Source organism: Nerophis ophidion, linkage group LG06 (genome assembly GCF_033978795.1).
Source record: "Nerophis ophidion isolate RoL-2023_Sa linkage group LG06, RoL_Noph_v1.0, whole genome shotgun sequence".
Classification (NCBI taxonomy): Eukaryota; Metazoa; Chordata; class Actinopteri; order Syngnathiformes; family Syngnathidae; genus Nerophis; species Nerophis ophidion.
In genome coordinates this window covers 17,878,768-17,905,886 of record NC_084616.1, presented here as the reverse complement: position 1 = coordinate 17,905,886, position 27,119 = coordinate 17,878,768, and the positions used below count along the sequence as shown (strand labels likewise).

Sequence of the window (27,119 nt, the reverse complement as noted above, 5' to 3'; positions counted from 1 at the left end):
TCAATACGTATATATCAATCTAGGATTGATCAACACGTATCCATCAATTTCGGGTTTATCAATACGTATGCATCAATCTAGGGTCGATCAAAACGTGTTCATCAACCGATGGTTGATCAATACATATTCATCGATACGCTGATCAACTCGTATTCCTCAATATGTGTTCATCAATACGTGTTGATGAGGCTGGGATCGATCGATACCTATTCCTCAATACGTATCGATCAAGCGAGGATTGATCAATACGTATTCATCAACAAGTGTTCATCAGTACGTGTCGATCAAGCTGGGATTGATCGATACATATTCACCAATATGTGTTTATCAAGCTAGGATTGATCGATACATAGTCATCAATACGTGTTGATCAAGAGAGGGTTGATCCTTTCACGTACAAAAAGACAGAGTTGTCAGTGTTTTTGTTGCCAGTTGTTGGTGTTTTGTGTTGCCAGTCATGTACAAAGCTTGAAATTTCTCTTTTGGCTTAAGGCCGTTCCATTTTTTTGTCCGGAGTCTCAGACTTTTTCCGCCGATGTTCCTGAGGGGAGCATGCGGGACGTAAACAGGACTGAGTGGATGTCGGACTGGATCGAACCCTGTGCTTGGTTACTACTTCGTGCTACTCTGCTGTGCTTCTGCCAACCAAGTTTTGTTTTTTGCTTTGTCTGCCTAGTGATTTTGGTCCCATCATATCAAGAAGAGAGTATAAAACGTCCTAAAAAGAATTCTACAAATGTTTCCATCACGCAAAGTTTTCTTTTTACTGCAAAAGGAAGGAAGAAAAAAAAAAAAAAGAGTCTCCGTCCCAGCAGACAGGACCGAAGTCCTCCGTCCGACTAAACATGGACTTCTTCTTGGCTTTGTGCTTCTCAGGAGCTCCCGGTCCTGCGCCCCGACCTCCGTGGTGGTCTCCCAGAGGGCAGCGTTGTGGGAGGGAGACAAGTGTGAGGTCTAGTAAACATCCACCCTCAGACCGCCCACTTTTCTTCTTCTACTATATTCAAACACTGGATTCATGAAGATATTCAACAGATCTCTAGTCTAAGTAGTTTTTTTCTTTTTCTCACAGTATGACACAGTATCTTTACAGCTTTTTTAGATCAGATGTACGGACACTAACAGTCTTTTTGGAATGCAAAGCAACAACGAGACATCGTCGGCAGGAAAATGAAATGTGTTTGGATCACATATTGCCCTCGGAGGTAGGTGAATCAATTCAAATCTTGGAAGTCCTTTTAATGTTCTCTTTTGTCTACATGCTCCATGAGGGGTTCTTGGTTGTCTACAAGTTGGCCTCGGCATTGGTCAGGTTAACGGTCACAGTCCCTGGGTTAACTGGCTCCGTCGGGTTAGCTGGGTTTGGCGGAGGACTGGTCGGGCTGACTGTTGTTGGGGTGGGGACGGCAGGGATGGCCGTAGCAGTGGCTGGGCTGGCAGTGGTGGCAGTGGTGGTGGCGGCGGTAGTGATGGTGGTCACGATTGTGGGACTTGTTGCCGGGTTCAAAGGGCTAGCAGCTGCAGCGGCGGGCTCGGCAGGCGTCTGAGTGGGTTTTGCCGGCGCTACAGTGCTTGTTACGTTGACTGCAGTCGGACTGCTTGGACTGGCGAGGTTGGCAGGAGCTGGATTGGCAGGGCTGGAAAGGTTGGCAGCGTTGGTTTCCACCAGCTGCTCAGGACCGTTCTCCTGCGGCCGCCTGGCGACTGCGGGTGGCTGGAACATTATCCTCAGTCGCTGGGACGGAAACAGAATCAGTCATATGAGATTAGGGGTTTGTTTGTGACAAACCCCATGACGCGGAGATGGAGGCAAGCATTGAATAGGACAACATGATTTAATTAAAATAATAGAACAAAAGGGTACTAACACAAAGCGCGCACGAGGCGGATAACAAACTAAGAGAGCTAGCATGGGAGCTACAAAACAAAAAGGAGACTTAGCATGGAAGCTAGCAAAAACAAAAAGGGGCCTAGCGTGGAGGCTAGCGGGTAGCGAGCAGGAAAACAGAAGTCGTACTTGTAAAAATGAAAGAACAAACTGGAAGCGGGGAACAAAAAACAGTAAGCTACAATTATCAAACGAATATAGCTTACCGCTACGCTGCAAAGACACGACAAGGTACGACACGACAGGAGCGATAATACATGACAAGAGCGACAAGAAGTGACATCGACAAATCAATAATCCAGCACTGACTGGAAGACAAAGCAGGTACAAATAGGAGCGGGCTAATTGACACCAGGCGTGGCCAGGTGCCAATCAGCCGCATCTGAGGGGAAACAAATCACTCAGGAAGACAGCTGAACCAAAATAAGAGTGCTGACAGGAACTAAGGACAGGAAACACTAAACACACAGAGGAAAAACTAAAACACAAACAAACTGTCAGTGGCAAGCCTGACAAGGGGAACCAGACCCCCAAATTTGTTTACCTCTTTGTAGGTGCCCTTGAGTCCAAAGTACATGTAGATCATGTATCCGGGTATGAGAACCATGGAGGACAATGCCATAAGCCAGCCCACTCCTTGACCCCAGCCTGGGAACACGTAGTCTCCCATGGTGAGAGGAACCATTTGTATGGCGCTGAACAAGAACACACCCTGTGGGAGACACAAGACACTTGATGCATGGGGACGCCGACGACTGGCAGGCAACTTCGTCTCAGACTGACGAGGCCGCCGGCAGCAAATATGGATTTTCTTTCACATTGCCTAATTTTTCACGTCAAGTGTACTGAGCTCACTCACACCGACGATGAGGGGGGTGAACAACACCCAGCACAACTTCCACCACAGGCAAGGCTTGTAGCCGATCATCTCCTCGATGTTGTCGTAGAACTTGTTCACACCTGCCGCGCAAACAAAACCACCTGCTTCAATTTTGCACGTCATCAAAACATGATTACCTCACACGTTCAACAAGAACAACATCCAGGCATGAAGATGCTGAGGATACCACCGCCGGGGTCAAGTTTCTCCTCTCTCAAATTCATGAGTTGGAAGTAAGTGGAAGAAAAGAGCGACACAAACCGTAGCACCAAGATATGGAGATGCATTCGAAGAAGACCAGGAAGAGCAAACACATTCCACTTGCGGAGTAGTAGTCGAACAGTTTGAAGACGTAGATCCCACCCTGATGGCAGACGGGGCGTTCAGCCGGACATCGTATCGGAACGCCTCTGGGACAAAGACTTACCTGCGTGATGTTGGAAAGTCCTATCACGTAAGAGATCAGGCAGACCACGGCGATGAAGATCTCTCGTCTGCCGCGAAGCACTCTGGGGAACTCATCCACGAGAGCAGTGATGAAGCCCTCGACCGTGCAGAACTGAAGCAAAATCAATCATTTTCGTAAGTATCACTTCATAACATAAACAAACTTTTTGTATCACTCTTTCCATAATAAATATTATTTACCTCTATAACTCTTCCAATAACTCATGGCTTTTCCTTTTAACAACACTCAGTAACTGTTTGGGAACTGAGGAGACCAATTTATGAAGTGGAATGATTTCCCATTCTTGCTTGATGTACAGCTTAGGTTGTTCAACAGTCCAGGGTCTCCGTTTTGGTATTTTAGGCTTCATTTTCCCATTTTCAATGGGAGACAGGTCTGATATACTGGCAGGCCAGTCTAGAACCCGCACTATTTTACTATGAAGCCATGCTTGTTGTTACACATGGCTTGGAATTGTCTTGCTGAAATAAGCAGGGTCGTCAATGATAACTGCAACGTCTGGTTGGCATAGCAATGCCGGATTTCGTTCCTCCAAGGATGCGTCGGCAAGAACACAGCAAAGGTAAGAAATAAAGCATTTATTTAACTAATAAAAGGAACTAAGGAACAAAAATACTGGTGCTAAGCAGGGAGGCAAACAAATAGCCCTAAGCTCTGGAACACTCTGCCCCTCCATGTTCAAACTGCTTCCACAGTGGAGTGTTTTAAGTCTCGTCTTAAGACCCACTTTTATTCTTTGGCTTTTAACACTACGTGAGTTATGTGGTCCTCTGTCCTCTGTGTTTTTTATACACTTTGATTTCTATTTTACTGTTTTAATTGATTTTACCCTTTAAAATAGTTTTTAATCATATTTGTTTTTATACTGTTTTTATTGGTTTTATATTTATTTATTTTTTGTTTTTATTCAGTCATTGGTGGAGCATAATATATATATATACTTTTTTTTAAATTTTATTTTATTTATTTATTTATTTTTTTACAATTGTTTTTAACATGGCTGTGCAGCACTTTGGAAACGTTATTGTTGTTTAAATGTGCTATATAAACAAAGTGGATTGGATTGGATTGGATTGAAAGCTAGGAATACAAACAGAAAAACTAAACCTGGCACGAAGGCACGAAAAGGGAAAACAAAACATTAGCATGAGAGCTGGAATAAAACAAAGGCGTAGCGAGTAAGCTAGCGAGAATATTCATACAGAGCAGTCGTCACTTGTTGGACGAAGGCAAATTAGGAACCCAGAATGAAGAACGAAAAGGGGCGACCTTAAATAAGGGAGGTGATTACACGAAACAGGTGTGCGTGGACAGCAAGAGGCAGGTGAACTAAAGGGCTACTACCATGGTGACAGACTAAACAAGAAATAAGGAGGTCGAACTACAAAATGTGTTACAGAAAAGAATCAAAACTACAAAATGGAACGATCCGAGCAGCGGATCCAAACAATAACGTTGCTTGGATGGCAACATATGTTGCTCCGAAAACTGTATGAACCTTTCAGCATTAATGGTGCCTTCACAGATGTGTAAGTTACCCATGCCTTGGGCATTAATACATGCTGGCTTTTGAACTTTGCGCCTATACAAATCCGGAATGTTCTTTTCGTCTTTGACAACAATTTGAAAAGTGGACTCGTCGGACCACAGAACACTTTTCCACTTTGCATCAGTCAATCTTAGATGAGCTCGGGCCCAGCGCAGCCTGTGGCATTTCTGGGTGTTGTTGATAAATGGCTTTCGCTTCGCATAGTAGAGTTTTAATTTGCACTTACAGATGTAGCAACCGACTGTAGTTACTGAAAGTGGTTTTCTGAGGTGTTCCTGAAGCCATGTGGTGATATCATTGACACACTGATGTCGCTTTTTGATGCAGTACTGCCTGAGGGATCGAAGGTCAGGGGCATTCAATGTTGGTTTTCAGCCTTGCTGCCTATTTGCAGGGATTTCTCCAGATTTTCTGAACCTTTTGAAGATATTACGGACCGTAGATGGTGAAACCTCTAAATTCCTTGCAATAGCTGGTTGAGAAATGTAGTTCTTAAACAATTTGCTCACGCATTTGTACACAAAGCAGTGACCCTCGCCCCATCCTTGTTTGTAAAAGACTGAGCATTTTCTGAAAGCTGCTTTTACACCCAATCATGCCCACCCACCTGTTCCCAATTAGCCTGTTCACATGTGGATGTTCCAAATAAGTGTTTGATGAGCATTTCTCAACTTTCTCAGTCTTTTTTTGTCACTTTTTTTTAAACATGTTGCAGGCATCAAATTCCAAATGAGCTAATATTTGCAAAAAGAAACGTTTTCCAGTTGGAACATTAAATATCTTTCCTTTGCAGTCTATTCAATTGAATAAATGGGTTGTACTTGTATAGCGCTTTTCTACCTTCAAGGTACTCAAAGCCCTTTGACATTACTTCCACATTTACCCATTCACACACACATTCACACACTGATGGAGGGAGCTGCCATGCAAGGCGCCAACCAGCACCCATCAGGAGCAAGGGTGAAGTGTCTTGCTCAGGACACAACGGACGTGACGAGGTTGGTTCTAGGTGGGATTTGAACCAGTGGCCCTCGGGTTGCGCACGGCCACTATCCCACTGCGCCACGCCGTCCCTAATGAAACATACTTCTTGCCTGCACATCGCCTCCCTTGTTCAGCATCCTGAGGTCCAGACCAGAGAATGTAACAGAACGATCCAGCCCATAACAGACCTCATGAAAACTTATACGGTTCTTTTGTGGCACTGGCGAGGTATTTGTCACAAGGCCCTTGATACAGAGCGGGCCATCACTATGGATAAGCTTGTGGCTACGTGGACTGGGTCCTCAGCCCTTCTCCAAGCTCCCTTCCACCCGTCCCTGACATCTGTTTCTGGCAGGGCGGGCTGGAGTTGGCGGAAGTTGAGACCCTCCAGTTCCTTCCCTGCACTTTTGGCGTTCTGTTGAAGTCGTCTCTTGAGGTTCAAAGGGGATGGGAGGATATGAAATCCCCCACAATGCTCCCACCGTTATTTCTTGTCCCGGGTGAGGCCGCTTGAGGTGATATCAGTCTTTGGCGGTCTCTTCTGACAGTGCCACTCGAGACGACAAACCCTGCTTCTCCCCACAGTCCAGGCTGATGACGTCCAGCTGCAGAAGCATCGGTCTGGCGCTTATCCTTCTCGCCAACAGCAGCGGCGCCCAAGACCATCGTGCAAGACTCCTTGAGTGCCAGAGCGCACGTCTCAATAATCTCTTCCTCCTCGTCAGCCACAGATTTGGCCGTTTCATTGATCCCCTCTACGCCAACAGCAGCAATGCCGAGTACCTGGGTGTAGTCCCCCACAATTAGGGAGCTTCCGTCCAGGGCTCAGTCACCTCCTCTTCGCCGGCTGCAGTGGCACACCACCCACAGCCACCATATTTGACTGTAGTCCGCTGCTTGTGGGGACTCATGGCCTGGACTTGGTGGCTAACCCTCTTTCTCGTCATGGTTGGGTAGCATGTTTGGTGACCCTCAATCTCCCCCTCCTCTTGTTTTTAGACTTTATTTGACTGCTTTATAACGTCTGGAGTCCGTTATGAGAGGCAATTGTCCTGTCAAGACCCCACTTGACCTTTTTGATTTGGTTCACTATTTTTCTGGGTTTTCTATCATTTCCTGTCCTGGTACTCCTATTTTGTTAATACTTCCTGCTGGATTCCTTGTTTTACCTGCACCTTTACTTTCTGTTCTGTTTAATGATAGTGTGTATGTGTATAATAGTCCTGGGCATGACGTTAAAGTGTATCCGGCAGTGGAGGCTCCTCTAAGGGGTCTTAGGGCACTAGGAGGTTAACCCCTTCACTACTGTTACATCAGGTGGCACTTGGCAAAGGCCTAGTACCTGACTGCCCCCTAGCCAGGGATACGGTGAAGACCTCAATGGCGGACCAGTCGGAAGACGGAAGATTTTAAGAACTACCACAACGGCTGCGATGGCGGGAGAAGGCTGCATCAGAAAAGGTCCCCAATTGTCTTAGACTCCATGCCACTGGACCCTGACCCGATTCGGTCAAGGATCGTGTGGTGGCTGTCTGTGCACCAGTCTCCCCACGTTAAACAAGGACATGCACAGGCAGCCACCATAAAGGGATACACCCCTACCAGGAGGACCGTCATACTCGTTCAAGGGACCGCCGATGATATACAGTACATATAAATAAATAAAATACTCTATATTGAATACTCACTATTATACACGTGTTGCGTGTATAATATTGCTTCACAGTATTTAGGTCAGCCCTTGGGCCTTTACCTGGCTGTCGATCCCCAGCATGAGGAGCATGGAGAAGAAGAGAATGGCCCACAGTGGAGACACGGGCAACTGGGTCACGGCTTCTGGGTAGGCCAGAAACGCTAGACCAGGACCTGGGGAGGAAAGGGTAAAAGCACATCAGAAGCGATGAGAAGAGCAGTTCTGAACTGGGAAACCCAGGTTACCTGAAGCTGCTACGTCCGCAATCTTCTTCTTGGTCACGTGCGCCATGAAGCCAACGATGGAGAAGATGACCAGGCCAGCAAACATGCTGGTGCAGGAGTTGATGCAGCACACGATGATGGAGTCCCTGAGGGAAGATACATATGTCTGGTTCAGACCGGCTGGGATGAGGACCATGAACTAGTGAAACAGGAGGGTACAGATTGTTTCCAAAACACACACGGTCCTCTTTGATGTCCTTCAGTACACACACTGGGAGTCAAAGTGTTCTTGGTAATAGTCGGACTTTACTTTGATTCAGCTGAGAGTCAAGGTGTTCTTGGTCATAGTCAGACTTTACTTTGATTCAGCTGAGAGTCAAGGTGTTCTTGGTCATAATCGGACTTTACTTTGATTCAGTTAAGAGTCAAGGTGTTCTTGGTCATAATCGGACTTTACTTTGATTCAGCTGAGAGTCAAAGTGTTCTTGGTAATAGTCGGACTTTACTTTGATTCAGTTAAGAGTCAAGGTGTTCTTGGTCATAGTCGGACTTTACTTTGATTCAGCTGAGAGTCAAGGTGTTCTTGGTCATAGTCTGACTTTACTTTGATTCAGCTGAGAGTCAAGGTGTTCTTGGTCATAGTCTGACTTTACTTTGATTGAGCTGAGAGTCAGGGTGTTCTTGGTCATAGTCGGACATTACTTTGATTGAGCTGAAGGTCAAGGTGTCCTTGGTCATAGTCGGACTTTACTTTGATTCAGCTTAGAGTCAAGGTGTTCTTGGTCATAGTCAGACTTTACTTTGATACAGCTGAGAGTCAAGGTGTTCTTGGTCAATGTCGGACTTTACTTTGATTAAGCCAAGAGTTCAGGTGTTCTTGGTCAAAGTCAGACTCTACTTTGATTCAACTGAGACTCAGGCTGTTCTTGGTCATAGTCGGACTTTACTTTGATTTAGCTGAGAGTCAAGGTGTTCTTGGTCATTGTCGGACTTTACTTTGATTCAGCTGAGAGTCAAGGTGTACTTGGTTATAATCGGACTTTACTTTGATTCAGCTGAGAGTCAAGGTGTTCTTGGTCATAGTCTGACTTTACTTTGATTCAGCTGAGAGTCAAGGTGTTCTTGGTCATGGTCTGAGTTTACTTTGATTGAGCTGAGAGTCAGGGTGTTCTGGGTCATAATCGGACTTTACTTTGATTGAGCTGAAGGTCAAGGTGTTATTGGTCATAGTCAGACTTTATTTTGATTCAGCTAAGAGTCAAGGTGTTCTTGGTCAATGTCGGACTTTACTTTGATTAAGCCGAGAGTTCAGGTGTTCTTGGTCAAAGTCAGACTCTGCTTTGATTCAGCTGAGAGTCAGGCTGTTCTTGGTCATAGTCGGACTTTACTTTGATTTAGCTGAGAGTCAAGGTGTTCTTGGTCATAATCGGACTTTACTTTGATTCAGCTGAGAGTCAAGGTGTTCTTGGTCATAGTCTGACTTTACTTTGATTGAGCTGAGAGTCAAGGTGTTCTTGGTCATAGTCGGACTTTACTTTGATTCAGCCAAGAGTCAAGGTGTTCTTGGTCATAGTCTGACTTTACTTTGATTCAGCCAAGAGTCAAGGTGTTCTTGGTCATAGTTGGACTTTACTTTGATTCAACTGAAAGTCAAGGTGTTCTTGGTCATAGTCGGACTTTACTTTGATTCAACTGAAAGTCAAGGTGTTCTTTGTCATAGTCGGACTTTACTTTGATTCAACTGAAAGTCAAGGTTTTCTTGGTCATAGTCGGACTTTACTACAATTCAGCTGAGAGTCAAGGTGTGCTTGGTCAAAGTCGGTCTGTACATCGATTCAGTCAAGAGTCAAGGTGTTCTTGGTCATTGTCGGACTTTACTACAATTCAGCTGAGAGTCAAGGTGTGCTTGGTCATAGATGGACTTTACTTTGATTCAGCTGAGAGTCAAGGTGTTCTTGGTCGTAGTCGGACTTTACTTTGATTAAGCCGAGAGTCCAGGTGTTCTTGGTCATAGTCAGACTTTACTTTGATTCAGCTGAGAGTCAAGCTGTTCTTGGTCATATTCGGACTTTATTTTGATTTAGCTGAGAGTTAAAGTGTTCTTGGTCACAGTCAGACTTTACTTTGATTCAGCTGAGAGTCAAGGTGTTCTTGGTCATAGTCAGACTTTACTTTGATTCAGCTAAGAGTCTAAGTGTTCTTGGTCATAGTTGGACTTTACTTTAATTCAGCTGAGATTATTGAAGAGATTGTAGCCGACATTTGTGGGTAGGTTCTTACCTGTTAACGTTATTATTGAACGGGTTGTAATTGACATTTGTGGTAGGTTATTACCTGTAAATGTTATTATTGTAAGTTGTAGCTGATATTTGTGGGTAGGTTCTTACCTGTAAATGTTATTATTGAACAGGTTGTAGCTGACATTTTTGGGTAGGTTCTTACCTGTAAACATTATTATTAAAGGGTTTCTGACATTTGTGGTTAGGTTGTTACCTGTAAACGTTATAATTGAACGGGTTGTATTTGACATTTGTGGGTAGGTACTTACCTGTAAACGTGATTATTGAAAGTTGTAGCTGACATTTGTCGGTAGGTTCTTACCTATAAACATAATTATTGAACTGGTCGTAGCGGACATTTGTGGGTAGGTTCTTATCTTGAAACATTATTGAAGGGGTTCTGACATGTGTGAGTAGGTTCTTACCTGTAAACGTTATTGAAAGTTGTAGCTGACATATGTGGGTAGCTTCTTACCTGTAAATGTTATGATTGAACGGGTTGTAGCTGACATTTGTGGGTAGGTTCTTACCTGTAATTGTTACTACTGAAGGGGTGTTGACATTTGCGGGTGGGTTCTTATCCGTAAAAGTTATAATTGAAAATTATAGCTGACATTTGTGGGTAGGTTCTTACCTGTAAACATTATTATTGAAGGGGTTCCGACATGTGTGAGTAGGTTCTTACCTGTAAACGTTATTGAAAGTTGTAGCTGACATATGTGGGTAGCTTCTTACCTGTAAATGTTATGATTGAACGGGTTGTAGCTGACATTTGAGGATAGGTTCTTACCCGTAAATGTTACTACTGAAGGGGTGTTGACATTTGCGGGTAGGTTCTTATCCGTAAACGTTATTATTGAAAGTTATAGCTGACATTTGTGGGTAGGTTCTTACCTATAAACATTATTATTGAAGGGGTTCTGACATTTGTGGGTAGGTTCTTATCCGTAAACGTTATAATTAAACGGGTTGTAGCTGACATTTGTGGGTAGCTTCTTACCTGTAAACGTTATTATGGAAGGGGTTCTGACATTTGCGGGTAGGTTCTTATCCGTAAACGTTATTATTGAAAGTTATAGCTGACATTTGTGGGTAGGTTCTTACCTATAAACATTATTATTGAAGGGGTTCTGACATTTGTGGGTAGGTTGTTACCTGTAAACGTTATAATTGAATGGGTTGTAGCTGACATTTGTGGGTAGGTTCTTACCTGTAAACGTTATTATTGAAAGGGTTGTAGCTGCCGAGAGCTATAAGTGAGCCCAATCCCAGTCCGTAGGAAAAAAAGATCTGCGTTGCTGCGTCCAGCCACACCTGACAAGAGGAGCACAAACATCTAGACCGCGAGACCAAAACTGTGGTTGTGTTCTCATAGTCTGAACTGGTTACCTCCGATTCTTTCAGTTTTTCAAAGTCAGGCGTGATGTAGAAGAGAATGCCTTCTCTGGCACCGGGGAGGGTGACTCCGCGGATGAAGAGGATGAAGAGCATGAAGTAAGGGTAAGTAGCCGAGAAGTACACCACCTGAGAAGTTTGAGGCGTTGATGAAAAGACAAAAATTACAAAAAGATTGATTCATGTGGAGACAAAACGACTGCAACCTGAACTGATCATTTAGTCTGAACTAGATTGTGTTCTGAACAGGAAGTCGACGGTCATGTTTGTTACTTTAGTCTGAACTAGATTGTGTTCTGAACAGGAAGTCGACGGTCATGTTTGTTACTTTAGTCTGAACTAGATTGTGTTCTGAACAGGAAGTCGACGGTCATGTTTGTTACTTTAGTCTGAACTAGATTGTGTTCTGAACAGGAAGTCGACGTTCATGTTTGTTACTATAGTCTGAACTAGATTGTGTTCTGAACAGGAAGTCGACGGTCATGTTTGTTTCTTTAGTCTGAACTAGATTGTGTTCTGAACAGGAAGTCGACGGTCATGTTCGTTACTTTAGTCTGAACTAGATTGTGGTTTGAACAGGAAGTCGATGGTCATGTTCGTTACTTTAGTCTGAACTAGATTGTGTTCTGAACAGGAAGTCGACGGTCATGTTTGTTACTTTAGTCTGAACTAGATTGTGTTCTGAACAGGAAGTCGACGGTCATGTTCGTTACTTTGGTCTGAACTAGATTGTGTTCTGAACAGGAAGTCGACTGTCATGTTTGTTACTTTAGTCTGAACTAGATTGTGTTCTGAACAGGAAGTCGACGGTCATGTTTGTTACTTTAGTCTGAACTAGATTGTGTTCTGAACAGGAAGTCGACGGTCATGTTCGTTACTTTAGTCTGAACTAGATTGTGGTTTGAACAGGAAGTCGACGGTCATGTTTGTTACTTTAGTCTGAACTAGATTGTGTTCTGAACAGGAAGTCGACGGTCATGTTTGTTACTTCTCTCATGGAAATTAACTAGGCAACATTCTTCTTCTGAAAATTATGCAAAAATAAAACACTTATTTTCCCTATAATCAATCAATCAGTCCATGGATCAATCAATCAATATCGTCCATGCGTACTCTGGATGTGTTCAGGACAAAGAGCCAATCATGACGTTCTATAAAACATTTTTTTGGAAGAGGTGCAGAGGAAATGTGCAGTTCTGAGACCAGGCTTAAGGGCATTGGTCGCGGTCAATACCATGAACTGTCAGCCCAACCAACCAATCCAGCCTTCGAAGCTTGGAATCAGACCAGGGTTTGATTAGCAGAGACCGTCTCTTATTTTGAAATCCACGGTGAGGAAGCCGACTGAAGTCTAAGTCATGGATAGAGCCGATACCAGACCAATAATGCACTCCTCTTTCAAACATGCCCAAGTCTCACCTTGCCCGTCCAGCCCACACCTTTCCAGATGCAGAAGTAGACCAGAACCCAGGCGATGGCCAAGGTTATTGCGAGCGGCACTCGAATCTGGCCTGGTTTTTCCAAGCCGTCGGTCATTTCATGCATGTTGCGCCTACAAACCAGAGCGAGAACTCTTAGACAACACATGGTCCTCGTGGACTCTTTTCAGTCGGCATGGTCTTACTCCCAGAACTCCAACACGGCACTGGTGAGGTTAGTGGTGTCTGTGATTGAATAGTTGGTGTAGCACTTGTCGGTGTTCCACGGGTTGTTGCAAGAACTCCATGGAAGTTCCTGCGTGCAGAAACAAAGACACACTTTTACCTCCGTTGCATGAACTCTTGGGTACTCCTGGGTACTCTTGGGTACTCACGGCAGTGAAGGAGTTGTACAGGTAGTAAATGGCCCAGGAAATAATCACAATGTAGTAAATGTTCAGCCAGAAGGAAAGGACGGCTGCTGCAAGGCCGACACCTGACACACACACACACACACACACACACACACAAACACACACACACACACACACACACTGAAACAGATCCCTCATAGGATGGATGGTGAGCATCTTTAGCATGGGATGCAATGTTCTCTTATAAAATTCAATGTTCCATTATCAATCAATCAATGTTTATTTACACGGCCCTAAATCACAAGTGTCTCAAAGGGCTGCACAAGCCAAAAGAACATCCTCGGTTCAGATCCCACATAAGGGCAAGGAAAAACTCACAACCCAGTGTGATGTCAATGTGAATAACGATGAGAAATCTTGGAGACGACCGCAGATGTGGGTACACCCCCCCCCCTCCCCCAATAAGATACAATGTTCCCTTATAAGATAGAATGTTCCCTTATGAGATACAATGTTCTCTAATAAGATACAATGTTCCCTTCTAAGGTACAATGTTCTCTGGTAAGAGACAATGTTCCCTTATAAGATACAATGTCCCTTTATTAGATACAATGTTCCCTGATAAGATACAATGTTCCCTTTATTAGATACAATGTTCCCTGATAAGATACAATGTTCCCTTCTAAGATAAAATGTTCCCTTATGAGATACAAAGTTCCCTTATAAGATACAGTGTTCCCTGAAAAGAGACAATGTTCCTTTATGAGATATAATGTTCGTTTATAACATACAATGTTCCCTAACAGGATACATTGTTCCCTTATAAGGTAAAATGTTCTCTAATAAGATACAATGTTGCCTGATCAGATACAATGTTGCCTGATAAGATACAATGTTCCCTTATAAGATATAATATTCCCCTCATAAGATACACTGTTCCCTGAAAAGATACAATGTTCCCTAATGTGATACACTGTTCTCTGATAAGATAGAATGTTCCCTTGTAAGATACAATGTTCCCTGATAAGACATAATGTTCCCTCATAAGATACAATGTTCCCTGATAAGATTCAATGTTTCATTATAACATACAATGTTCCCTGATAAGATACAATGCTTCATTATAACATACAATGTTCTCTTATAAGGAACATTGAATCTTGTTAGGGAACATTGTATATCTATAGAATACTATGTTCCCTGATAAGATACAATGTTCCATGATAAGATACAAGTTTCACCTATAAAATACTATGTTCTCTGATAAGATACTATGTTTCCTGATAAGAGAATGTTCTCTAAAAAGATACAATGTTCCTTTATAATATACAATGTTCCCTAACAAGATACAATGTTCCCTTCTAAGATACAACTTTCCCTGATAAGATACAATGTTCCCTCATATGATACAATGTTCCCTAATAAGATACAATGTTGCCTGATAAGATACAATGTTTCCTGATAAGAGAAAATGTTCTCTAATAAGATACAATGTTCCCTCATAAGATACAATGTTCCCTGATAAGATACAATGCTTCATTATAACATACAATGTTCTCATATAAGATACAATGTTCCCTAACAAGATACAATGTTCATCTATAGAATACTATGTTCCCTGATGAGATACAATGTTCCATGATAAGATACAATGTTCACCTATAAAATACTATGTTCTCTGATAAGATACAATGTGTCCTGATAAGAGAATGTTCTCTAATAAGATACAATGTTCCTTTATAAGATACAATGTTCCCTTCTAAGATACAACTTTCCCTGATAAGATACAATGTTCCCTCATATGATACAATGTTCCCCAATCAGATACAAAGTTGCCTGATAAGATACAATGTTGCCTGATAAGATACAATGTTCCCTGATCAGATACAATGTTGCCTGATAAGATACAATGTTGCCTGATAAGATACAATGTTGCCTGATAAGATACAATGTTCCCTTATAAGATAAAATATTCCCCTCATAAGATACACTGTTCGCTGAAAAGATACAATGTTCCCAAATAGGAGACACTGTTCCCTGATAAGATAGAATGTTCCCTTATAAGATACAATGTTCCCTGATAAGGTACAATGTTACCTAATAAGATACAACGTTTCATTATAACATACAATGTTCCATTAAATGATTTAATGTTCCCTTATAAGATACAATGTTCCCTGATAAGGTACAATGTTACCTAATAAGATACAACGTTCCCTGATAAGATACAATGTTTCATTATAACATACAATGTTCCATTAAATTATTTAATGTTCCCTTATAAGATACAATGTTCCCTGATAAAATACAATGTTCCCCAATAGGTTACAATGTTTCGTTATACGATACAATGTTCCCTTATAAGATACAATGTTCCCTGATAAGATACAATGCTTCATTATAACATACAATGTTCTCATATAAGATACGATGTTCCCTAACAAGATACAATGTTCATCTCTAGAATACTATGTTCCCTGATAAGATACAATGTTCCATGATAAGATACACTGTTCACCTATAAAATACTATGTTCTCTGATAATATACAATGTTTCCTGATAAGAGAATGTTCTCTAATAAGATACAATGTTCCTTTATAAGATACAATGTTCCCTAACAAGATACAATGTTCCCTTCTAAGATACAACTTTACCTGATAAGATACAATGTTCCCTCATATGATACAATGTTCCCTAATAAGATACAATGTTGCCTGATAAGATACAATGTTTCCTGATGAGAGAAAATGTTCTCTAATAAGATACAATGTTCCCTGATAAGATACAATGCTTCAATATAACATACAATGTTCTCATATAAGATACAATGTTCCCTAACAAGATACAATGTTCATCTATAGAATACTATGTTCCCTGATAAGATACAATGTTCCATGATAAGATACAATGTTCACCTATAAAATACTATGTTCTCTGATAAGATACAATGTGTCCTGATAAGAGAATGTTCTCTAATAAGATACAATGTTCCTTTATAAGATACAATGTTCCCTAACAAGATACAATGTTCCCTTCTAAGATACAACTTTCCCTGATAAGATACAATGTTCCCCAATAAGATACAATGTTGCCTGATAAGATACAATGTTGCCTGATAAGATACAATGTTCCCTGATCAGATACAATGTTGCCTGATAAGATACAATGTTGCCTGATAAGATACAATGTTCCCTAATGAGATACAATGTTCCCTGATCAGATACAATGTTGCCTGATAAGATACAATGTTGCCTGATAAGATACAATGTTCCCTTATAAGATAAAATATTCCCCTCATAAGATACACTGTTCGCCGAAAAGATACAATGTTCCCTTATAAGATACAATGTTCCCTGATAAGGTACAATGTTACCTAATAAGATACAACGTTTCATTATAACATACAATGTTCCATTAAATGATTTAATGTTCCCTTATAAGATACAATGTTCCCTTATAAGATACAATGTTTCCTGATAAGAGATAATGTTCTCTAATAAGAGATAATGTTCTCTAATAAGATACAATGTTCCCTCGTAAGATACAATGTTTCATTATAACATAAAATGTTCCCTGATAAGATACAATGTTTCATTATAACATACAATGTTCTCTTATAAGATACGATGTTCCCTAACAAGATACAATGTTCACCTATAGAATACTATGTTCCCAGATAAGATACAATGTTCCATGATAAAATACAATGTTCACCTATAGAATACTATGTTACCTAATAAGATACAATGTTTCCTGATAAGAGAATGTTCTCTAATAAGATACAATGTTCCTTTATACGATACAATATTCCCTAACAAAATACAATGTTCCCTTCTAAGATCTAACTTTCTCTGATTAGATACAATGTTCCCTTATATGAAACAATGTTCCCTTTTTAAGGTACAATGTTTCCTGATAAGAGACAATGTTCTCTAATAAGATACAATGTTCCCTTATGAAATACAATGGTCTTTATAAGATACAATGTTCCCTGACAAGATACAATGTTCCCTAACGAGATACAATGTTCCATAATAAGATACAATGTGCCCTAATAAGATACAATGTTCCCTAATAAGATACAATGTTGCCTGATAAGATACAATATTCCCCTCATAAGATACACTGTTTCCAGAAAAGATACAATGTTCCCTGATAAGATACAATGTTCCCGTATAAGATACAATGTTCCCTGATAGGGTAAAATGTTACCTAATAAGATACAACGTTCCCTGATAAGATAGAATGTTTCATTATAACATACAATGTTCCATTAAATGATTTAATGTTCCCTTATAAGATACAATGTTCCCTTATAACATACGTTTCCTGATAAGAAATAATGTTCTCTAATAAGATACAATGTTCCTTTATAAGATACAATGGTCTTTATAAAATACAATGTTCCCTAATAAGATACAATGTTTCCTTACAAGATACAACATTCCCTGATAAGAGGCAATCTTCCCTGATAAGAGACAATGTTCCTTAATAAGATACAATGTTCCCTGATAAGATACATTGTGCCCTAATAAGATACAATGTTCCCTTATAAGATACAATGTTCCCATATTAGTTACAATGTTCCCTTATATGATACAATGTTCCCTTATAAGATACAAGGTTCCCTAAAAAGATACGATGTTCCCTTATTAGTTACAATGTTCCCTTATAAGATACAATTTTCCCAAACAAGATACAATGTTTCCGAATTAGATGCAACATTTCCTTATAGGATACATTAGTACCTTTATAAATTACAATGTTCCCTAAAAAATACAATATTTCCTGATAAGATTCAATGTTCCCTTACAAGATACATTGTTCTCTGATAAGATACAATGTTACCTAATAAGATACAATGTTCACTTATAAGATCCGATGTTCCTTCATAAGATACAATGTTCTCTGATAAGAGACAATGTTCCCAGATAAGATATAATGTTCCCAAACAAGATACAGTGTTACTTAATAAGATCCGATGTTCCTTCATAAGATACAATATTGCCTGATAAGATACAATGTTACCTAATAAGACACATGTTCCCTTATAAGCTGTAATGTTCCTTGATAAGATACAATGTTACTTAATAAGATACAATGTTCCCTGATAAGACACATGTTCCCTTATAAGATGTAATGTTCCCTGATAAGATACAATGTTCCCTAATAAGACATATGTTCCCTTATAAGAAATAATGTTCCCTGATAAGATACAATGTTCCCTTATAAGGTAAAATGTTCCCTGATAAGATACAATGTTTCCTTATAAGAAATAATGTTCTCTGATAAGATATAATGTTCCCTTATAAGGTAAAATGTTCCCTGATAAGATACAATGTTCCCTTACAAGATACAATGTTCCCTAAAAAGACACATGTTCCCTTATAAGATATATTGTTCTCTAAAAAGATACAATGTTCCCTTATAATATACAATGTTCTCTTATAAGATATAATGTTTCCTAATAAGATAGAATGTGTCATTATAAGATACACTGTTCCCTTATAAGATACAATGTTCCCTTATAAGATACAATGTTCCCTGATAAGATACAATGTTCCCTTACAAGATACAATGTTCCCTAATAAGACACATTTTTCCTTATAAGAAATAATGTTCCCTGATAAGATAGAATGTTCCCTAATAAGACAAATGTTCCCTTGTAAGATATAATGTTCTCTGATAAAATACAATGTTCCCTTATAAGATACAATGTTCCCTGATAAGATACAATGTTCCCTTACAAGATACAATGTTCCCTAATAAGACACATTTTTCCTTATAAGAAATAATGTTCCCTGATAAGATAGAATGTTCCCTAATAAGACAAATGTTCCCTTGTAAGATATAATGTTCTCTGATAAAATACAATGTTCCCTAATAAGATAGAATGTTCCCTAATAAGACAAATGTTCCCTTGTAAGATATAATGTTCTCTGATAAAATACAATGTTCCCTTATAAGATACAATGTTCCCTGATAAGATACAATGTTCCCTTACAAGATACAATGTTCCCTAATAAGACACATTTTCCCTTATAAGAAATAATGTTCCCTGATAAGATATAATGTTCCCGTATAAGGTAAAATGTTCCCTGATAAGATACAATGTTCCCTAATGAGACAAATGTTCCCTTATAAGATATAATGTTCTCTGATAAGATACAATGTTCCCTTATAAGGTAAAATGTTCCCTTATAAGATATAATGTTTTCTGATAAGATACAATGTTCCCTTATAAGGTAAAATGTTCCCTGATAAGATACAATGTTCCCTAATAAGACAAATGTTCCCTTATAAGATATAATGTTTTCTGATAAGATACAATGTTCCCTTATAAGGTAAAATGTTCCCTGAGAAGAAACAATGTTCCCTAATAAGATACGATGTTCCCTTATAATATACAACGTTCTCTTATAAGATATAATGTTTCCTAACAAGATAGAATGTTCCACTATAAGAGACAATATTCCCTTATAAAATTAAAATGTTGCCTTATCCCAGGCCATAGGAACTGCTTGGGGTCATTTTGGCCCAAGCAGTTCCTATGAAATCTTTAACGAACCTTTAATTCTTAGCAACTCTCAATACTGTCCCACTTACAGATCTGATGTCATCTCTCACCTCTGATGCAACTTTAACTGTCAATACTGCCCCACTTACACATCTGATGTCATCTCTCACCTCTGATGCAACTTTGACTGTCAATACCGCCCCATTTACACATCTGATGTCATCCCTCACCTTTTATGCAACTTTGACTGTCAATACTGTCCCACTTACACATCTGTCATATCTTGCATTGGATGCAACTTTGACTGTCAATACTGTCCCACTTACACATCTGATGTCATCTCTCACACCTGATGCAACTTTGACTGTCAATACTGTCCCACTGACACATGATGTCATCACTCACCTCTGATGCAACTTTGACTGTCAATACTGTCCCACTAACACATGTCATCTCTCACATCTGATGCAACTTTGACTGTCAATATTGTTCCACTTACACATGTCATATCTCACATCTGATGCAACTTTGACTGTCATTACTGTTCCACTTACACATCTGATGTCATCTCTCACATCTGATGCAACTTTGACTGTCAATACTTTCCCATTTACACATCTGATGTCATCTTTTACATCTGACACAACTTTGACCGTCAATACTGTCCCACTTACACATGATGTCATCTCTCACATCTGATGCAGCTTTGACTGTCAATACTGTCCCACTTACTCTTGATGTCATCTCTCACATCTGATGCAACTTTGACTGTGAATACTGTCCCACTTACACATCTGTCATCTCTCACATCTGATGCAACGTTAACCATCAATACTGTCTCACTTATACATCTGATGTCATCTCTCAGATCCTATGCAGCTTTGACTGTCAATACTGTCCGTCTAACACATCTGATGTCATCTCTCACATCTGGTGCAACTTTGACTGTCAATAATGTCCCACTTACAATGCTAATGTCATCTCTTACCTCTCATGGAACTTTGACTATCGATCCTTCCCCATTACATATCTGATAGTATTATATGGAATATAATATGTATATAAATAAATGGTAAATAAAAAGAGAATACAATGATTTGCAAATCCTTTTCAACTTATATTCAATTGAATAGACTGCAAAGACAAGATATTTAACATTCGAACTGGTAAAATGTGTTATTTTATGCAAATATTAGTTAATTTGGAATTTGATCCCTGTAGCATGTTTCAAGAAAGTTGGCACGAGTGGCAAAAAACACTGAGAAAGTTGAAGAATGCTCATCAAACACTTATTTGGAACATCGCACAGGTGAACAGGCTCTTTGTCAACAGGTGGGTGCCATGATTGGGTATAAAAGCAGCTTCCATGAAATGCTCAGTCGTTCACAAACAAGGATGGGGCGAGGGTCACCACTTTGTCAACAAACATGTGAGCAAATTGTCCAACAGTTTAAGAACAACATTTCTCAACCAGCTATTGCAAGGAATTTAGGGATTCCACCATCCACAGTCCGTAATATCATCTAAATGTTTAGAGAATCTGGAGAAATCACTGCACGTAAACGATGATATTACGGACCTTCGATCCCTCATGGGGTTCTGCATCAAAAAGCGACATCAGAGTGTAAAGGATATCACCACATGGCCTCAGGAACACTTCAGAAAACTGTCAGTAACTACAGTTCATCGCTGCATCTGTAAGTGCAAGTTAAAACTCTACTATGGAAAGCCAAAGCCGTTTATCAACAACAACCAGAAATGCTGCCGGCTTCGCTGGGGCCGAGCTCATGTAAGATGGACTGATTCAAAGTGGAAAAGTGTTCCGTGGTCTGACGAGTCCACATTTCAAATTTTTTTTCAGAAACTGGATGTCGTGTCCTCTGGACCAAAGAAGAAAATAACCATCCGCATTGTTCTAGGTGCAAAGTTAAAAAAGGCAGCATCTGTGATGGTATGGAGGTGTATTAGTCTCCAAGACATGGGTAACTTACACATCTGTCAAGGCACCATTAATGCTGAAAGGTACATACAGGTTTTGGAGCGACATATGTTGCCATCCAAGCAACGTTGTCATGGACGCCCCTGCTTATTTCAGCAAAACAATGCCAAGTCAAGTGTTACAACAGCATGGCTTCATAGTAAAAAAGTGCGGGTACTAGACTGGGCTGCATGCAGTCCAGAACTGTCTCCCGTTGAAAATGTGTGGTGCATTTAGAAGCCTAAAATACCACAACGGACCCTCGGACGGTTGAACAACTTAAGCTGTACATCAAGCAACAATGGGAAATAATTCCACTTCAAAAATGTGTCTCCTCAGTTCCCAAACGTTTACTGAGTGTTGTTAAAAGGAAAGGCCATGTAAGACAGTGGTAAAAATGCCACTTTTTTGCAATGTGTTGCTGCCATTAAATTTTAAGTTAATGATTATTTGCAAAAAAAAAAAAAGTTTCTTAGTTCAAACATTAAATATCTTGCCTTTGCAGTCTATTCAATTGAATATAAATTGAAAAGGATTTGCAAATCATTGTATTCTCTTTTTATTTACCATTTACACGACATGCCAACTTCACTGGTTTCGGGTTTTGTATTATTGAATGAATATACGTATGTGCGGGAGGAAAAGTACGGCCCCAGCCACCCACAGAGCCCAAACCAAAACAGCAGCACATAAACAGACGAATCCAAACACAGGCCTGCGAGATTAAGTCCGGCCGCACACCCCTCTCCCCCTAGAGACAACCCCCAACAAGCCTGCGCCCAGACGACGGCACGAACTGGGTGTTAAGGACGGTGTAGCAGAGCGCGGGGCAGGCCTGAGCTGACACTCGACAAGCCAACCAACACGACAACAAACGGAAACGAAGTCGGCATGCGCTTCCACAAAACACAACATCGGCAACCCCCCCTGCACCGGACCCAGCAGCCACAGGCGCCCACACCACAAACAAAGGCTGCAATTCCCCAGACAACCAGCACCGTTCGATCAAATCAAAGCGACCGAAAAACTGCGACCGACAACCACTCGAAAACGGGACAATGAAGACCAGCCAGAGCCAGCTCGCAACTAAAAGACTCCACTCCCAAATCCAAACCCGCCCAAACAACCAAGACACAGCACCCACAGCAAACAAGAGGGCTGCGCTGACGGGCACGGTTCCTGCCCAACTGGAAGCGAAACCCGCGCAATGCCACACAAACCGGAAGTGAAGACAACCGACCTTTGCAGCCAGTGGCCAGTTTCCAGACCCCAAGCCCCCAATGGAGGTGTGTTGTATGCAACATGTAACATTATGATCATTATTTCTCAGATATGTAAGATGCCCCAAGTTGAGGAGTTCAAGTACCTCAGAGTCTTGTTCACGAGTGAGGGAAGAGTGGATCGTGAGATCGACAGGCGGATCGGTGCGGCGTGTTCAGTAATACGGACGTTGTACCGATCCGTTGTGGTGAAGAAGGAGCTGAGCCGGAAGGCAAAGCTCTCAATTTACCGGTCGATCTACGTTCCCATCCTCACTTATGGTAATGAGCTTTGGGTTATGACCGAAAGGACAAGATCACGGGTACAAGCAACCAAAATTAGTTTCCTCCGCCGGGTGGCTGGTCTCTCCCTTAGAGATAGGGTGAGAAGCTCTGTCATCCGGGAGGAACTCAGGGTAAAGCCGGTGCCCAGATGAGGTGGTTCGGGCATCTGTGGGTTATGACCGAAAGGACAAGATCACGGCTACAAGCGGTCGAAATGAGTTTCCTCCGCCGGGTGGCGGGGCTCTCCCCTTAGAGATAGGGTGAGAAGCTCTGTCATCCGGGAAGACCTCAGGGTAAAGCCGCTGCCCAGATGAGGTGGTTTGGGCATCTGTGGTTTATGACCGAAAGGACAAGATCACAGGTACAAGCGGTCGAAATGAGTTACCTCCGCTGGGTGGCGAGTCTCTCCCTTAGAGATAGGGTGAGAAGCTCTGCCATCCGGGAGGAACTCAAAGTAAAGCGGCTGCTCCTCCACATCGAGAGGAGTCAGATGAGGTGGCTTGGGCATGTGGTCAGGATGCCACTCGAACGCCTCCCTATGGAGGTGTTTAGGGCACAACCTACTTAGACCTACTCAGTGGCCTAGTGGTTAGAGTGTCTGCCCTGAGATCGGTAGATTGTGAGTTCAAACCCTGGCCAAGTCATACCAAAGAGGGAGAGAACCTCTGTCATCCGGGAGGAACTCAGGGTAAAGCCGGTGCCCAGATGAGGTGGTTTGGGCATCTGTGGGTAAAGCCGGTGCCCAGATGAGGTGGTTCGGGCATTTGTGGGTTATGACCAAAAGGACAAGATCACAGGTACAAGCGGTCAAAATGAGTTTCCTCCACGGGGTGGCGGGTCTCTCCCTTAGAGATAGGGTGATAAGCTCTGTCATCCGGGAGGAACTCAGGGTAAAGCCGCTGCCCAGATGAGGTGGTTCGGGCATCTGCTCGGGATGCCACCCGAACGCCTCCCTAGGGAGGTGTTTAGGGGACGACCTACTTAGACCTACTCAGTGGCCTAGTGGTTAGAGTGTCTGCCCTGAGATCGGTAGATTGTGAGTTCAAACCCTGGCCAAGTCATACCAAAGACTATAAAAAAATGGCACCCATTACCTCCCTGCTTGGCATTCGGCATCAAGGATTGGAATTGGGGGTTAAATCACCATAAATGATTCCTGGGCGCTGCTGCCCACTGCTCCCCTCACCTCTCAGGGGATGATCAAGGGGATGGGTCAAATGCAGAGGACAAATTTCAACACACCTAGTGTGTGTGTGACAATCATGGCTACTTTAACTTTAACTTGATGTCTGACCGGCAGGAGGCCAAGGGGAAGACCCAGGACACTCTGGGAAGACTATGACTCCCGGCTGGCCCGGGAACGCCTCGGGATCCCCTGGGAGGAGCTTGACGAAGTGGCTGGGGAGAGGGAAGTCGGGGCCCGACCTCGGATAAGCGGAAGAAAATGGATGGATGGATAGATGGTAGGATGCACACCCTTTGGAGTCATAAAATATGTAATCAAATGTACCTTTGAAGACAGGGGCCAGTTTCCAGACTCCGAGACCCCCAATGGAGGTGTATTGTCCCAGAGAACATTCCAGAAGGAACAAGGGCATCCCAGCGAAGACAAGAGTCAGAAAGTACGGAATCAGGAAGGCTCCTGGGTGGAGACGAAGGCTCGGTCATCAAACCTAATCAATTTGATCAGTCATGCTCGTCTTACCTCCGCCATTTTTCCCGCACAGGTACGGGAACCTCCACACGTTGCCAAGTCCGATGGCGTAACCCACACACGAGAGCAGGAAGTCAAATTTCCCTCCCCAGGTTTCTCGAGCCGGCAACTCCTTCTTCTTCTTGTCGGGCTGCAAGTGCGTGGACTTGGGTCGGTCGTTTGCCTCGTTGGCTTCCACCGCGTCCGCTTTGGTCCCATCGGTCGCCATGTCTGCAGCCGTCGGGGCGGGCTCCGGGTGGAAGGTGCGGTGGCGGTCAGTGGGTGTTCACCTGCAGGCACCAACAGTACTCACTCACTCGCTCCGGTGACGTCGGTCCGAGACCCAGCTCGGGGCCTTCAGACGCGCATTTCAAAGGGACGTGGCGGAACAAAAACACCTTTCACATTGGTAAACATTGCGGTGCAGCGCAGAGACTGTGGTGGTGGTTATTCAGCACGTTGGTAAATATCATCGTTATTATCATTTATCGTCATTATTAATCAGCACGGAAGCAACTTTGATTGGGATCATCATCCCGAGTGCCAGGAGCAAAGAACTGACCAGCCAATGAGAGCAAAGCATAGCAATAATAATAATAATAATAATAGTAAACATCAGTTAATAATAATAATCAGTATAATGTGCTGCAATTAGCACCTGCAGATGGTCGGGGCACTTCCTCCAAATGATGTCCGCCAGCGTCCAGGACACGTCGCGCGCACACGCACACATGCACGCGCGAGATGTCCGTGCGTAAAAGCTTTTTTACGCGCCCAACCGCGCCAACCTTCCTGCGCGCACACCGCCGCCACCACAACAAAGCATCACGTTTGACGCGCCTTTTTTTTTTTTTTTTAAATTAGCGCGGAGGGCTGCCACACGCACGCTCACACGCACGCGCCTCGTCCATGCATCCGAACGCGTCGCGCGCGCGCGCTTACACGCACGTACGCGGACTCGCGTGTACTCACCGCGGACGTGCAGCGGGCGAGGAGGAGGAGGAGGAGGAGGACGCGCAGCTTGCGGCAGACGTGCGTGAGTCCGCGGTGAGGAGCCAGGCGTAAAGTCCAATCAGCGCATTCGACTGCCATTAAAAACGCGGCGTCCAAAGCGCGGGAAAATGTCCGGCGTTGGCGCGCAACGACAGGAGGGAGAGGAGGGAGGGAGGAGGAAGAAGAGGGCGAGCAACAGCAGACGAACATCAGCAACTCATGCTCAGCCTCAATGTCATCTCAAAGTCGACCCTCCCACCTCCTCTTCATCTTCCTCTTCATCCTCATGTTTCTCCTCGTCTTCATCATCATCATCATCATCATATTCAACATCATTGTAATTGTCATATTCCTCACCATGTTCATCATCTTCATCATCATCATTGTCATATTCCTCATCATCGTCTTCCTCATTCTCTTAATTGTCATCTCTTTCATCATCTTCATTGTCATAGTCTTCACCTTCATCTTCATCATCATTCACCTCCTCCTCTTCCTCACCTTCCTCATCATATTCCTCCTCCTCCTCATCATCTTCATTGTCATATTCGTCACATCATCTCCATCATCTTCATCATCATATTCCTCATCATGGTTATCATCTTCATCATCATCATCATCATCATTGTCATAATCCTCATCATCATCTTCATTGTCGTCGTCTTCATCGTCATCTTCATCATCATATTCCTCATCAATGTAATGGTCATATTTCTCATCATCATCATCATCATTCACCCCTTCCTCACCTTCATCATTATATTCCTCCTCATTATCACCTTAATTGTAATCTTCATCATCATCTTCATCGTCATAGTCTTCAGCCTCATCGTCATCTTCATCATCATATCATTGTAATTGTCCTATTCCTCATCATCATCCTCATTCACCTCCTCTTCCTCATCATATTCCTTCTCCTCCTCATCATCTTAATTGTCATATTCCTCCTCATCATCATATTCCTCATCATGTTTATCATCTTCATCATCATCATTGTCAAAATCCTCGTCATCATTTTCATCATCATCTTCATTGTCGTCGTCTTCACCATCATCTTCAGCATCATCTTCGTCATCATATTCCTCATCAATGTAATTGTCATATTTCTCATCATCATCATTCACCCCTTCCTCACCTTCATCATTATATTCCTCCTCATCATCATCTTAATTGTAATCTTCATCATCATCTTCATTGTCATAGTCTTCACCCTCATCATCCTCTTCATCATCATACCATT

The 27,119-nt window shown here is 42.1% G+C and overlaps 1 protein-coding gene across 3 annotated transcripts; it reads right to left on the bottom strand.

Moving 5' to 3' along the window:
- LOC133554313 (sodium- and chloride-dependent GABA transporter 1-like) lies at nucleotides 1-26,364 on the bottom strand. Of its 3 annotated transcripts, none has more exons than XM_061902896.1 (15): nucleotides 26,237-26,364; nucleotides 24,899-25,176; nucleotides 24,704-24,835; nucleotides 13,175-13,275; nucleotides 12,986-13,095; nucleotides 12,781-12,913; nucleotides 11,356-11,490; nucleotides 11,177-11,280; nucleotides 7,709-7,833; nucleotides 7,524-7,636; nucleotides 3,196-3,327; nucleotides 3,030-3,132; nucleotides 2,748-2,848; nucleotides 2,433-2,600; nucleotides 1-1,735 (listed from the first exon to the last, which is right to left on the bottom strand). In XM_061902896.1, the coding sequence occupies exons 2-15, from the start codon at nucleotides 25,113-25,115 to the stop codon at nucleotides 1,286-1,288; spliced, it is 2,124 nt and encodes a 707-aa protein (XP_061758880.1). In that variant the 5' UTR covers nucleotides 25,116-25,176; nucleotides 26,237-26,364; the 3' UTR covers nucleotides 1-1,285. The 3 variants fall into 3 exon arrangements, with proteins under 3 accessions (XP_061758880.1, XP_061758878.1, XP_061758879.1); XM_061902894.1 differs by lacking the exon at nucleotides 26,237-26,364 and adding an exon at nucleotides 25,859-26,151; XM_061902895.1 differs by lacking the exon at nucleotides 26,237-26,364 and adding an exon at nucleotides 25,545-25,684.
- Nucleotides 26,365-27,119: the final 755 nt, after the last annotated feature.

What these genes read in the sequence shown, in the direction of transcription:
- LOC133554313 (XM_061902896.1), bottom strand. Translation starts at nt 25,115, where the DNA reads ATGGCGACCGATGGGACCAAAGCGGACGCGGTGGAAGCCAACGAGGCA. An exon ending in TTCAATAATAACGTTTACAG is followed by an intron (nt 7,834 to 11,176) that starts GTAAGAACCTAC and finishes ATCTTCCCTCAG; the next exon opens with GGACTCCATCATCGTGTGCT. An exon ending in CTCCATATCTTGGTGCTACG is followed by an intron (nt 2,849 to 3,029) that starts GTTTGTGTCGCT and finishes TTTGCGCGGCAG; the next exon opens with GTGTGAACAAGTTCTACGAC.